Source organism: Crassostrea angulata, chromosome 3, assembly GCF_025612915.1.
Source record: "Crassostrea angulata isolate pt1a10 chromosome 3, ASM2561291v2, whole genome shotgun sequence".
In the NCBI taxonomy this organism is placed as follows: domain Eukaryota; kingdom Metazoa; phylum Mollusca; class Bivalvia; order Ostreida; family Ostreidae; genus Magallana; species Magallana angulata.
The window spans coordinates 25,813,223-25,828,751 of NC_069113.1; the positions used below are offsets into that span (position 1 = coordinate 25,813,223).

At 35.1% G+C, this 15,529-nt stretch overlaps 2 protein-coding genes across 2 annotated transcripts; both read left to right on the forward strand.

The window, feature by feature from the left end:
- LOC128177232 (beta-lactamase-like protein 4) lies at positions 1-5,537 on the forward strand. The gene is made up of 5 exons (XM_052843860.1): positions 1-375; positions 2,721-2,897; positions 3,194-3,460; positions 3,740-4,005; positions 4,280-5,537. The coding sequence occupies exons 1-5, from the start codon at positions 59-61 to the stop codon at positions 4,858-4,860; spliced, it is 1,608 nt and encodes a 535-aa protein (XP_052699820.1). The 5' UTR covers positions 1-58; the 3' UTR covers positions 4,861-5,537.
- A 2,136-nt stretch (positions 5,538-7,673) lies between these two features.
- LOC128176813 (uncharacterized) lies at positions 7,674-15,062 on the forward strand. Its single transcript, XM_052843361.1, has 10 exons — positions 7,674-7,972; positions 8,672-8,845; positions 9,740-10,000; positions 10,114-10,376; positions 10,716-11,282; positions 11,678-11,942; positions 12,276-12,449; positions 12,879-13,139; positions 13,367-13,629; positions 13,950-15,062. Exons 1-10 carry the CDS (start codon positions 7,674-7,676, stop codon positions 14,540-14,542), a joined length of 3,120 nt encoding a protein of 1,039 aa, XP_052699321.1. The 3' UTR covers positions 14,543-15,062.
- The last annotated feature ends 467 nt before the right edge of the window (positions 15,063-15,529 follow it).

The window sequence follows — 15,529 nt, forward strand, 5'->3', positions numbered from 1 at the left end:
ATATATTAACAATTCGAGCGAGATACGAGAGGAAAACATTTCAGCAATATCACCGGTCATGGCGGCTCTAAGATTTTTTCTCGTTTTGGCCATTTTCTTTACACAATGCATGTGTCAGAATAATATTTTAGAAATGTACATAAGAACAACCATTAATAATGCTTTCATGAACTGTCGTTCAATGGTCAATCCGGGACTTGCTGTGTCCGTAGTGAAAGATGGAAAGGTCGTCTTCACCCATGCACTCGGGGTCAAGAATAGAAACGTTCCGAGTATGCCGGTCACCACGAATACCATGTTTGGAATAGGGGCACTTTCTCAGGCCTTTGCAAATGTGTTGACCCTTGCTACTATGAATAGGAGCGAGAAGTTACGGTAAGTCTTTTTTGAAACGATGCGCCAAAATATCCGAAAAAAAATTGATTGGATGTTGGGATTAGTTATCTCAATATGTTCCGACCCAATTATAAAAAATCTACTTTGGGCTTAAGAATATTTTAAAAGGACACCTTATATTGATCGTATACAGTTTTACGAAATACTTAATGATAAAAAAGAATAGAAACATTTTAATGGGACCTTGGACTTTCGGTAGGACGAAATTATATATTTCTTGCATCAAAACAAGTTAAAAATGAAGCTGGTTTCGAGTTAATATTGCGTAGTCTTAGCCCAAAAGCCAAGAATATATAGTTGATTTCAAAGAGCCATGGTTAAGTGGCCAGCAATGAAATAGACAGGCCTCTCTCACATTGACACCACTGCCCAAAGTGATTAAACATGTTATATCATGTTGTGCTTTTCTGTTTAGGACCCAGTTTAAACCTATTTATTTTAGATTTTAAAGACACCCAATCTTGCATTATAAAAATTCTAATAAAGCAACTGATTATACTTCGTCGGTATCAGTTGGGTATTACATTTACAGAAAAAATCGTTTTATCATGCAATTTTATTTGCAATGTCTGCAACCGTTCAATATCTATGAACAAACAAGCTTTGCACCCTTTTGATTAATTTTTAAAAATCATATACACGTTGAGAAAAGAACGTGAATTACTATATAATCTTGGTGATTGAAAGCCAGAATGCTTTTGATCCCGGACACATTTTAAAGTATTGCCATATAATGCAGTTGACATGGCAATTTTTGAATTTTATGCCCGTTTTATCCTTAGTGACAGTTTTTTTTATTACCCTCTGATGTTTTAACCTCTTAATAAAAACTGTAAACATTTAGAGAAAAAATACTTCATCAATTGGTATATATGTATTATTTTTTATCTGCTTAAAAAATAACAGTAAATATACAGATCCTTTTAGAGCTGAACTGTTTCGGTTTAAACTTTTAAAATCGTAAAAACAAAGTAAGTTATAAGAACTTGGGTTCGAACCATTTGCATATATTTATGCAATGAAACATGTTCAAACCAAACTTTTAAAACTTGATTTTTCCATCAAAGCATAGAATATCAAAAATTTAATATGCTAATCCATTAATAATTTTTCATGTCTTTACTTATTTTGAATTGTTCATTACAAACTTACTTTATCAAATTAATGTAGAATTGCATTTATTTACTTAAAATTATCATTCAATACTTTTCTTTTCATCTAATTTATCATTGTTAAAACAGTTTTGAATTTGTCAACACTGAATAAATTAGATTTTTTGTCGAAGCTAAAATATAAATATATGTTTTTTTCCCTTGAAGTTAAGTCATTTCTTATGTTAAGATATTGATGCACTGTCTGAATAAAAAATTTCGGCGCCTTTTGTTTTTCTAAAGGATATGTTTTTTTTCTCACATGTTTTAAAAAAAAATGTTTGTAGACCTCTAACTTCCTATGTTTGACCCTCTTTGTTCAAATATACAATACGCCTTAAAGCGATTGTATAATGCCGTGTCGAAATGAAGCCGTTTTGGAAGATTCGTAATTAATTCAACACGACAGCTGAACATTAATGGACATTTATCTTTCACGCAATTACCATCTTGTTCGTTTAAAGAAAATGGCTCGCTTGTTCTCGCTAGTCTCTTTCTTCCATCTCATAAGTTTTCTCTTTTGCAGCATTATAAAACTTTCTTCCATCTATATGGTTGAAATATATGTATGCGTGTATGCTTACTCTGAATAAATCATTAAAGTTTTTACTTGTCACTGACGTCATATAAAAAAGTCACTGTGCCAAACAAATAAGGCCATTGCAAGTTTTTTCTTTGTTTAGCGTTCACCCAAAACTCAAAAACCTGTCTTTCTATCAGGAAAAAAACACAAACCTTAGAAAAAAACACAACTTTAAAGGTTCAACAAAATAAAATTTGTTATATACTTTGAAGTATTTTCTTCATTTTGTAACAAAAATATAAAAATAACAAATACCTACTATATGATTTCCATTTTTAATGTTTTTATATTTGATTTCTGATCCGGATTTTGAAATGCGATCCTGAGCCCGACATATGAAAAAGCGATCTAATTTTAGGAACAGCAATTGTGTTTTTTTTTTTTATTTTTACACCTCAAAACCAATCCGTCCGAGGACGCTAAACATAGAAAAAACTTTAAGGCATATGTGACAGTAAAAAGAAAATACACCCCTTCCTCGAAATTAAATAAGCAACAACAATCCCCCAACCCGTCGTGTAAAAAAAGTTCAGGGCAAACAAAATAAAGAAAAATAGATTAAATTCTATTCATCTATTTTTTTCATACAGGCAAAAGGGCATTGACACAACATTAAGAGACTTATTCAATCACAAAGCACTTTTCAAACACTCATACCTGCGATCCAGATATGCCACACTTTTGGATCTGATGACGCACAGAATGGGATTCGAAAACCATAAATATCTTCGTCTGGACAACTCTACGACACCAGATCAACTCATGGTGTATGTTCCACATTCACGAATTTGGTTTCAATTTTTTTTTTGCATGCGTATTTCGTATTCAACATTTTTTATATCGATTATTGTTGTTGATGTTTTACAGCTGCAAAGAAATCAACATCTTCTATCTGCAGGTGTTAAAATGCCAAAAAAATATTACAATACACAATACATGTACTCTCTGATTTGTAGCGACATACATGCATGTAAGAAAAAACACTGAAAATGTAAAATACCGGCAGGAAAATTAATGGAAAGCTAAACAAAAATATACATGTTTACATATTTACGTATTTCAGGAGAGTGCACCAAATTGATCCCAAAGGAAGGTTCCGCGATAGTTACTACTACAACGATTTAATGTATGGAATCATTGCCAAACTGACCGAGGACATCAGCGGCAGCCAGTGGGAGACTCTGGTCACCGCAGAGATACTTAATCGGCTCGGAATGACATCCACCAGCTTTTTCACATCCCCAGCCTTTAATCCGTTCTTACAGGACGTGGCCCAGGGATACGTTAAAGACAACGCAGCTCTGTACCCCGTTTCATATGAGTTTTTAAAGTGAGAGTTTGCACTTGTAATTCATATAAAAAACCGCCCGACCCTTCTTCCCCAACAAAAATTGAGGGGAAGGGGGGGGGGGGGGTATTAGGTTTGCTTCGTTGACTGATGGATGTTGAATATACATGTTCTCTCATAACTGTATGGGAAAGGCAAAGCAAAACGCGACATGTAATCTATTTTTTTAAATTGTAAAAGAAGGCGATATTTTTAGGATTTTTTGAAAACTGTCTTTTGAATTGTGAGTATTTAAATGATAAAAGCTGTGCTCTTTTTCAGGGAATGGACCCGGTTCTGTGGAGATTCTTGTGTCTTAAGCAGTGCTAACGACATGGCCAGGTTCATGATATTCTTATTAGGAAACGGAACTGCCCCAGGATCAATGATACCTCTTGTTTCTGACGACGAATTTTCAAACATGTTTAAACCTTGGAACAGACTTCAATCACCCAGCATAGAAGAATATTTCTCAAAGGCACAGGGAGTACCGGTTTCCCGCACTCATTCCGGCGTCGCTCTTGGTTTCAAAACTGGACAGTATAGAGGTAGAGTATACTTGCACATGCGGGGATGAAGAGGGGTGGGGGATCGGGGTCCAAGAAGAAAATTTAAAATTCACATCGTTAAACTATAAAAAAAAAAACACGCTTTGGGCTCTCTTGGCAAACAAATTTATCCCTCAGAACCCCAACCCCGAAAACATTTTTCGGATCTACGTACGTTGTAATTCATTATCACAGATTAAAGGCGCCTAATAGGCGGAACAACATTTAATTGTGTAATTTAACACAACAATTCTTTAATACAATGACATTTCAGGCTGGAACATTCTGGAACAGACCGGGGACCTGTTTGGCTACAGCACAATGATGACCCTGTTCCCACAAACAAAACTAGGAATTTTCATTGCCATGACAGGCGAAGACGATAAGGACTTTTTCCGGACTACCCTTAGTTCCTACATTGCCGACATATACCACAAAGAAACACCCTGGTTGAATTCTACCCTCCTCTGTGCATTCCCACTTCCTTGGAAAGCAGCCCCTGTACCGAAACCAGAACCTGTGATAACAGAAGTCCCTCTTACAAGACCAATTAGCGATTTCGTTGGACAGTATGTAAATAACTTATACGGCACAGTATATGTTGTAGACAATATGGGACAACTCGAGTTACACTACGGATTTGTAAAATTTATTTTAAAGCGAAAGGAATCCTCGAAGCCAAGATTTTACATGATTCCTACAGGAGCTGCAGAACATCTAATCGACATAGACACGTTGAAATTTAGCGAACAAAGAATTACTAACCTTATTGATGGTGTCAATATAGACAAGTTTGAAGATTCTGATTTCAAAAAAGTGGGCGTACCCGCTCCTCCGAGCGTTCCCACAATATAATTGGGCAGCCCACCGCCACGGCTTTAAAGAGACTATGATATTGCTGAAATTGTTGTTGAGAGTGATTTAATTATATGAATAAAGTACATGTTGTCAATTTTACTTAACTAAAAATGTGGGTTGTAAACAACTCTTTAAAAAAAATATGGAGAACATAAGGAACAGTATCTTTTAAAAGTGTTGTTTCTTTGGGTATACTTTAACCATAGGTATTGGTTAAAAACAGGTCAAGGTTGCATAAAATGATGATACTGGAGTATACATATATGTATCTGTAGTGTCCCGATAATTTCTAATTGGGCGAGTTTTTTTTGGTTTTTTTAATTTTTTTTTTTTATTTTTTTTTTGGGGGGGGGGGCTCAATATGTGGAAAGCAGATTGATGGATAAAACATTTACCGAATTGAGAATGTAGTTGCATGTATCCAGTCAGTGTTTTGAATCCACAAGTGGACATCGAGACAGTTTCTGTGTTGAGGCTAAAAAATTTGATACTTAAATCAAATTTGTATTTTTTTCAATGGCACTGTCCACTTTGCAACATACATAGGATTCCATTGATGATAACTGTGTAATGACATCTAGAATAAGAATTGAAATGAATTTATTGGACGATGATTATCTTGTTTAATGTGAAATAAAAATACCAGGTCACAACTATATTTCTACTGTTCCAATAACTTTTTTTTATCAAACATGAGTCTGTTTACGTTGTATTATTTGAACTTAAAAATGTTTTATAGAAAATGCATGTATTTTTATATTATGAAAACACGTTTGGCCCAACATTTCTCAATTTTCTTAATGATGTGTTTTATATAGAACAGTATGAAAGTGGATAACAGAAAGTGAATAAGTTCATCTGCATACAAATGATTTGTGTTTAATGATGCAAAAACCAAGAGAAATTCACGTACGTGAATCAATATCATCCCTCACAAGCTCGACATCATCTAAATAAATACAGTACATAGGTAAATATTCACCCCCGTTTTATTTTCGCACCTTCCGCTTATCCGCCTTCATTGTCAGGGGCGAATTTAAGACTGGGCGAATTCCGATGTCTCATAATATCTATCGTTATACACAACTGTGTCTGTGCGAATTCAAGACGGGTAGAAAATATTACCAAGTGTAGAATAAAGTGTAAAATAACACTATATACAGTATCTAGAAGTCAAACATTAAGCTGTAATTAAACGACTCTTATTCCACGTGTCAAATTTTTGACACAAGGTTTGTAATTGTTCCTTGGATACTGTAACATATTCAAGATTTTATGAAATAATTGAATGTTGTTACGATTATTGAAAAATTTCCCCTAGTCTTTTATATGTCCGGAATGATACTGTACCGTTTTAAAATTTGCGAATAATAGCACAGTTTTTCTTAGCATAAGAGTAAGTGATCTTACTGAATTATCCCATTTCAATTGTAACGAATTTTTATTTTAAGTTAAAGGAGAACGCCATATACAATACCATATACATGTACATAGATAAGTTATGAATGCAACCAACACAATACCGATGACAGCTGAATGTTGGCCGAAAATTATCCTTTCGCGTACACGATTAAAATAAAAAACAACAACATCACATTGCACGTTTATAGCATCTTCTTGACGTGTTTAAACTACTTAAATGTGTATAACAGAATACTTGTATTGATATCTTATAGACTCTATTCCAAACTTTATAATTATTTACTGCATCGAAATGTCAAATATTTTCAAAACGGCTCAGACTTATGTCCACTTTGTATAGAAGGTGGATTCTGGGTATGTTGCTTGATGAAATCTCCAACTGTTTGATGTTCTAATCGACCATTGCCTACAATGTATGTCACTTGATGCTATTTTCAACTTTTGCCTATAAAAAAGCCTACGGTGGTTTCGAAATAACTCCAAAATAAGTAACACCCAAAGAAGAAACTGAAATTATAAGATTGTCCATCCAACAATCTTTAATGTTGTTACTAAACTGGGCAATAATAATAATCCTTTCTGTCGAAAAATATCAATAAAAAGCATTTTGGTGACAATAAAAGTGTCATCACGTACGTTTACAAGAACAGCAATAAACATCAATTTTGGTCCCTGTCAAATTAAGGTACACAGATAAAATTAGGTTTAGTGCAATTGTCAATTCTAAATTGAACTAAGCGCAACAGTACAGGTTTTATTATCAGGACAATAAACTGTCAGATCCTGTTAAATAGAGCTTTATGTAATCCCCGTGTCAACCATTCTTCATCGGCGATACTGAAAAAAATTTTTCTAGAAAAAAAAATAATTAAAAAGTCTACGTGTTCATGTCAGAGTTATTTGTTTAAAGGTAATAAAATCTAAGACGTAACAATGAGAAGAGTCACGTTGTTGCGGTCATTTCCATGAAGCCGCAAAAGCAATTAAATTTTAATCTACATAAAATTACAATATACTAAGTAATGAAAACAGAACCATTAGCGCTCTCTATGTCCGCTCAAGCTTCTTTTGCAGTTCTTAAATATAACCTCTTAATTTTATAAAAATTCATTTAAGAGTGATTTTCGGAACACTGTAAAGTTTGATTACCGGTATATTACATAACTTTGTCTAGATGAATTAATTTTGACAGCCGTTCTAAATTCGAACATGGTGCATGAATAAGAAGAATTAACTTGACATAATGGTGTATCGAAAAAATGACGTAAATATGCAAAATATTCAGATTAATCGCACATCACACACACACACTGATGACTTCCTTACAATCATTAAAACAATACATAACGGTAAATTAATCAAAAGGGAATACACTATTTTTTAACATTATGAGGATTTTATTCTTGTTTCTAACTGTTTCTTTTACGGCAGTAGTCGCAGAAAACTACAACAAGACGAAAATCCATTACACTTTAGGATCCGCCTATAAAAAATGTCGGCAGGCAAAAAATCCAGGAATGGTAGCATTCGTGGTGAAAGATGGACAGGTAGTGTTTTCAGAAGCATTTGGTGTAAAGAATCTCGAAACCAACCAACCGATGACCACCAGTGCACAGTTTGGAATCGGGTCACTGACCAAGATCTTCGCCAACTTGCTAATCCAGAAGTACTTCGGCGAGGATTCCAGGTAATGCGTGAGAGAGACAGTTCAAATACAGAAAGTTAAAACATTATGATAATTTGCAAAGAAATACATATTTTAAAATCACATGTTATACAGTTTTTAAGAATACAATTATATTCTCTGTGAGCTGGCTCTATGTCTGCAAATTCCATTCGAGCCTTTTTAACAAGACCTTGGGATTTCAGTAGAATGTAACAATCCATTTCTTGCGTCAAAACAAGTTAAAATGACGCTGGTTTCAAGCGAAATATACACTGATTGCGTAATCTTCGCTAAAAAGTCAGACAAATCCTGTTGATTTCAAAGAGCCATTACTGAGTGGCCTACAATGAAATAGACAGGCCTACGTCACATTGCCGTTTGACACAACTACCTAAAGTCAAAGCTCTTGTTAAAATGGTTCTCAAAGGATGGGAAAATACACAAGTTTTGGCGAAGAGAAAAATATAAAGTTTAACACAAAATGTATCTTGATGTTATTTTGATCGGTTCACTTATACCGATGGCTTATATGTGTATGTGACATCATATCTTGATAAAAGTAATTAAAACAAAATAAAGTAGACGTATATTACAACACATGTGCTATACATTTCTTTAAAGTGATATATGTAGTGACCTTGATGATGTCTCAATTATCATGCACATGTATATCAATTATTGATTTTTTTGTCTTGTTTGTAATAAGCATGTGTTTTGCAGATATAGCCTGATTACAACATTGAGGCTTCTTTTCGGTAAAAATAACTTATTCGAAAATTCCGAACTGCGTACACACTTTTCGAACACGCTCGATTTGATGGCTCACAGAATGGGGTTCCGAAGTCACAATTACCTACGACTGGACGATTCGCTGCACCGGGGGAACGTTTTAGAGTGAGTTTAATTAAAATCTTTTCAACTTATCAACAAGCCCAAACATTGCTATGAAAAGGAAGATAACTCTCAAATGTTGTTACATGTTTAAAACATTTGGGAAGATCTGTAAGTCCAACTAAATATGCATGTAAAAATGCGGGGAAGGGGAATGGGGTGGGTCAAACGCAATTTTGGTGAAAAGAGTCCAATTATTTTCCCAAAAAACTCTAGACTATACAAAATGTATGCCCTCTCAGAACTTTACTACACTAGGTCCAGCAAAATCTTTGATATCATTTGAAATTTAATTTTAAGCCCTTTCAGATAATAGCATAAATAAAGTGTCCCGGGGCTTTTATAGGTCAATCTTGCAGTTGTTTGTAACTGACGCTCTACATAAAAAAATCAACCCTAACCCCTACAATTTTATCTAGTGTTTTTATATTATTTAAAATATTCCCCGATTACAACATTTATTTTTAAAACTGGTATTTTTACTTCAAAATGAGATTTCAGCCAATTGCGTAACGCTTACCCATTTATTCCTAAGTGTTCATTATCTTTTCTCCGGTGTTGACATCCGGTGTTTAATTTGGGACTCTCGTTCCCATATTTTGTTTATGTCTGATGTAAAGAAGATTGAAAATCACACATTTTAGTGTTTTGTTTTGTTTTTTGTTTTTTTTTTCCGATGCAGCATTTGTTTCTGTTCAATTCTAGTAGTATTCTGTGTATCAACAAGTTTTATGGCTAATTTTTGAAAATTTAATTGGAATATTTTTGATCGCTAAAATCGGTATATGCTGAAATGGGGATTTAAAACAAATAAGCTGATACATATCTCACTCTAAAGTATAAATTATTTATGCAAGTACATCGTAATCATTATTTTTTCTATAATTTTGATTTTAGCCGGATACGAAAATTCCATCCTCGTGGAGGATTCCGGGATAGCTTTTACTACAATAACGTACTGTACGGACTTCTGACTGATATTGGTGAACGGCTCGGTGGAAAGTCCTGGGAAGAACTAGTCCAACAAGAGTTCTACAGTCCCACTGGAATGAACAACTCCTCTTTCTTTACGACACTAGATCCAAACTCAATAAATATCGCCACGGGATACAAAGATGACAATGGCGATCTTTACCCGACATCATTTGAGTTGCTAAGGTAATTAACACGGCTTGTGGGTTTCTTCGTTTCGCGTTTCTTATTCTAAGACATCCTTCAAAAACTGTCAGAATAGAATCTTGTTTAAGCTTTGGTGTTTTATTGGTTTTCAGGAAATGGACGGAACTATGTGGTGCTGCATGTATTACAACCAGCGCAGACGACATGGGTCAATTCATGAAACTCCTGTTGAATGATGGCGTCACGGAGTCCGGCAAACGGCTGGTCGGACATGAGGAAATGAAGGACATGTTCCGGTCTTGGAACATCCCACGTTCATCAAAGCTTGATAAATACTTCTCTGTTATAAAGGGAGTGCCGTTTTCAAGAGAGTACACTGGATATGCTCTGGGATTGAAGACAGGTTTCTATAGAGGTATGAACATTTGTTTTCCCTGCTGATTCAAAATAAATCTGATTTGTTTTAACAGTATGGACAGTTACTTTGTTTTCACATGTAAACTGCAATCAAATTCGATAATGTCGTATTATCTACATATTATGTATGTTAACATAGCGCTGTATGAGGCGTAGGAAGGTATTACAGTTGTCAATTGATATTCAAAGTGAATATATAATGACGGTTTTCTTATTAATCATAATTGATATTGTGAATGCTTTGACCGCGGTGGTATAAGAGGCGGTTGTACATGTACCATTAACATCATTGAAAACAGTGGCATTTAATAAGAGTTTTTTGGTTTTGTTTTTTAAGATCGCAGAATACTTGAGGAAACGGGCGACATATTTGGATACAGTTCTATACTCACACTCTTTCCAGACGAAAACCTCGGAATCTTCGTCGCCATGTCGGGCGAAGATGACGATGAATTGTTCCGAATTACAGCTAGCTCTTACATGGCTGACGTCGTGAATGGTCAAGAGCCATGGTTGAACGCCTCTTCTTTGTGTACTTTCCCAGAACCGTTCATGAAACCAAAAACTAAAAAAGGAAAACGTGCAATCAAAGAAGTTTCACTCGGTCGACCGGCAAATGACTTCGCTGGAATATATCGCAACGACTTGTATGGGGACATAGCAATCGCAGAAAATAACGGCTCACTTCAGTTACAATATGGATACGTGGTATTTGACTTAATTAGGAGAGGTTCTAAGTCTTATAGATTTTACATGATAAGTACAGGAATTGCAGCACATGCTTTTAAAAGACGATCTCTAGAATTTAAAGCCAGTGACCCGGAGAAACCAAACTCTATCGACATTGCCAGTCTCCCACATTTTGAGGACAGTGACTTCATACGACAACCACACCTCACTGTTGGTATGTTTGTAAGTACTTTGCGCATTCAGCGACAGTTATATGTGAAATAATGTCAGTTTCAACCTTAACAGCTTAATCAAATACACAGGTATTTTCAAAAACAATCTCAATTCAGGTAATATTTCTTTTGTGAAACAAAAACTCTTTCAAGTTTCTATAAATTAAAGTCGCTTAAACTCCCGATTCAATTATCGTAGTATTCTATATAGTATGGTTTCAGCAATAATACATGTATTAGATCCCTATATCCTTTTTCCCCCCTCAACTAATAATTTTTGTAGCTGTATCCCAATAAATTGATTAACTCTTGCATGCACGAGAGGTAATGCATGTAAGTAGTGTGGATTACACTGGACACACTGGGCATATTTAAAGATGGTTTTTTTTTAACAAAGCAAAGGTTGTGGAAGATAAAACAACCAGAGAAGGGATTCTGGACAGCACTCTAAGGACCACCTTTAAATCTTGTCGGTGGAACCAGAACCCCAGCATGGCGGTAACCGTGGTCAAGGACGGGAAACAAGTCTTCTCCCAGGCGTACGGCCACAAAGACATTGAATCCAGGGAACCAGTAATCAACACAACCATGTTCGGAATAGGGTCACTGACCAAAGTATTCGCCAACCTCCTTGTTCAAAAGTTTATGAGCAACTTTTCTAGGTAGTACTTACGTTGTATTTCCCCTGCGACCCATGCATGAACTTTGATACAAAATTACTGGGTTTTTTTTTAAATGCGTGAACATTATAGCCACCCCTCTCCAAGGTCATTTGCATCGGTAATTGTGTTGTCAATTTTTAAACTGAAATTTACAAAATTATTATACATGTAGATATATAGTTTCTAATAAATTGATGACAACCTGTTCGAATTAGAATTTTTCGACTCTTGTATGAATGCACCAATCTTTTTAAACACCAGACATTTCTTAAGTGTAAAAGATGTACCAAGTAACGTCTTTCCTGCATTAGGTACAGTATTTTCACTCAATAGGTACGACATGAACACCACTCTCCGGCACCTGTTCGGCAACAAGGAGATGTTCAAGCACTCCTTCCTGTTGTCCCAGTTCGTGAACACCCTGGATCTGATGTCTCACAGAACCGGACTTCCGGCCTACAACTACCTCCGGCTGGACGATAAACTCCGGCGAGACAACATAATGGAGTATGATCGGAGTTATTCTCTTGTTCGTTATGCCATTTCAATAAGATTTTACAGTTCTCATTTTTTTTTAGAAAGTATAATCAGTAATTTATTCAATAAACCGATGTTAAATGTACATGTACATTCCCCGTCCATCTATTTTGCCATTTTTGCATTTAGACACAATATATAACAGTTGTACTAAACCGAAATCTTCAAAGGTGGATTTGGTTAAAGGGATAAACGCCGTGTATGATTAACTTTTTCGTTTTTAATTTACATTTCTCATAATCTACATTCCAATGCATAATTTATGCCAGTTTTCTCTCAGTTCGTCAAAGTTGCAATTAAACCTTCTCAAGAAATAGTTTTATCTCAAAATTGCATTAGAATGATCGAAGGATTTTAAACTTATATGATGTTTGCTTCTATTGCATGTCGTTATTTCAGACGAATTCAACTTCTTAAGGAGGGGGGTGGATTTCGGGAGCAGTTTAAAGTAAACAACCTTATGTATGGTATCATCACTTTCATGGCCGAAAGAATTGGCGGAAGTTCATGGGAGAAGTTGATCAAAAAGGAATTGTTAGATCCAATTGGAATGAACAATACGTCATTTTTTACACTGCTAGAACCAATGGCTGAAAACATCGCAACAGGCTACATACAGGATGAGGGTGTGTTGCGGCCAGTGTCCTTTGAATTTCTACGGTAAATCTCCGGAAAAGAAATTCTATAAAAGTTTGGAGTTTTAGTTTGAAATAGATAAGTTTGTCTTGAAATATTCAATGCATGACAAAAATTTCACTTTCGTATACATTGTAGTAGGATCACATTTAAATTGCAAATGAATATTCTTCATTGGTTTTTTTTTTGCAAGTTCTTACAAAAATTGGAACGATAATAATAATTACAATGCGTCTTCCTGTATATTTCAGACGGTGGACTGAATTGTGTGGTGCGGCATGTATAATAGCTAGCGCTGACGACATGGCAAAATTTATGAACTTCTTGTTGAACGGTGGAAAGACGGAATCGGGCCTCAGGCTGGTGGACGAAGAAAAGATAAAAGAGCTTTTCTTGCCATGGATACACCTACAGAAGTCGGATATACAGGAATATTTCGAAAAGTCCCGAGGTGTTCCATTCTCCAGAAAGTATTACGGATATGGCTTAGGATTCAATATTGGAACGTATCGAGGTTACTTATTTTATTTTGTTGGATTTTTTGTTTTATACTTGGTATTCATACAGTACCCTGCAGCGAAGCGAGCAGAAATTTCTCTGTACTTGGCTGAAGTTAATTCTTTCCTTCTTGGCACCTCTTTTCCTTAACATGAGATTATGAAAAATACATGACATTTCCATTTATTTGTGTTGTTGGATGGTATGCCACTGCATGGTACCTAATGCATACATATTTTTATTGATGTGTTAAAAGGTCAGGTTATTTATAGTTTTCTCACTATACACAAGATGCACGATTGCCAACACTTTTATGTGAATCAAATCTAATTTCAGATCATCGTATCCTAGAAGAAACGGGAAACATTTTCGGTTATCGTTCTTTGATGACTCTTTTTCCTGATAAAAACCTGGGTATATTTATTTCCACGACGGGTGAAGACGACGACGAATTGTTCCGTATTTCCGTCAGTTCCTACATTGCTGACCTTTACAACGAGGAAGAACCGTGGCTCAATTCCACCCTACTGTGTAGCTTTCCCCGGCCCTTTATGGCTCACTCCCCAAAAAGACGTTCACGTTACCTCCCAAGCGATGTTCCTCTAGGTCGGCCGATAGGGGACTATACAGGAACATATCATGACGAAGTATTCCGTGACATTACGGTCACAACAGAAAATAACCAATTAAAATTGACTTACGGTTACGTGACATTTGAATTACGAAAAAGGGCGGGAAAATCTGAAAAATTCTATATGATAGCAGAAGGATCGGCTCAATATGCTCTAAAACCAAGGACAGTGGAATTCCGGGAAACCGATGCCAACAGAACAGGGTACATTAACGTACTCTTTATTAAGAGCTTTGAGGATAGTGAATTCTTTAAAGTACCGGAAATTGATACGACGTCCATTGGAATATGGCGGTGATGAAATTTTTCAATGACATTACATGTGATTCTTTTGTCATATTTCGTCAACACCTTAAAGCATTCAATTTTATATGCATATATAAATTCAAATTGTTTTTATCACGGTTGAAGATAAACAAAAACTATGAGCAGGTTAACTTAGGTAGTGTGAAAATCATAAACATTTTCATGATATGTTAGATATTTTATATGTTTTAAGAGGATATAGCATAGGCTATTACAATTCAATTTCTTTTAATTATTTACTGATTTTGCATTTATTTGCCCCCCCCCCCCAAAAAAAAAAAAAAATTCCTCCTCCAACACCCTCTGAACATTTATTTACTTATCAGACTCGAGTCCATTTCAAAAGACATATATCACACAAATGTATATACATGTAAAGTTGGTGTATTTTGTATAGAAGAGTTATACATGCGTTTTAATAAATACCCTAAATTACAACTTTCTGTGAATAATAATTATTCTAGATCTTCTTGTTTGCCAGACATACTCATTATATTACAAGCTACCTTTAATTACTGCCCATTTGTTGTTGTTTTGTTTTTTTTTGGTTTGTGTAAATAAACCTTTCATTTTGAATTAGTGTGTAAATAGACAGCCGTATAAGTGTTTTTCGAAGGTAGGTGGGGAAAACTCGACTTTAACTACGACCCCCCCCCCCCCCTCCTTTTCCAAGACAAATTGTCACCGGCAATTTATAAAACATGTATGTTGCAAATGTCTATTTAGAAGCTAATATGTTTTGCGATTAATCTTTTATAAATAGGCTTTTTCAATTGAAATTATTGCACAAACAACTTTAAAAAAAAAACGTTTGAAAAATAAGTTTGATAACACTGAGCAGTACTTTGACCGAGGTAAAAATCACAAAGACCGTCTCATGCATTACATGAACTCTGTGACCCAAATATTTTCCTGTTTATACACATTGTATATAAAACTGTCCTCAAAGTTTAATGGACCTGTCAAACGTCCATTTAGA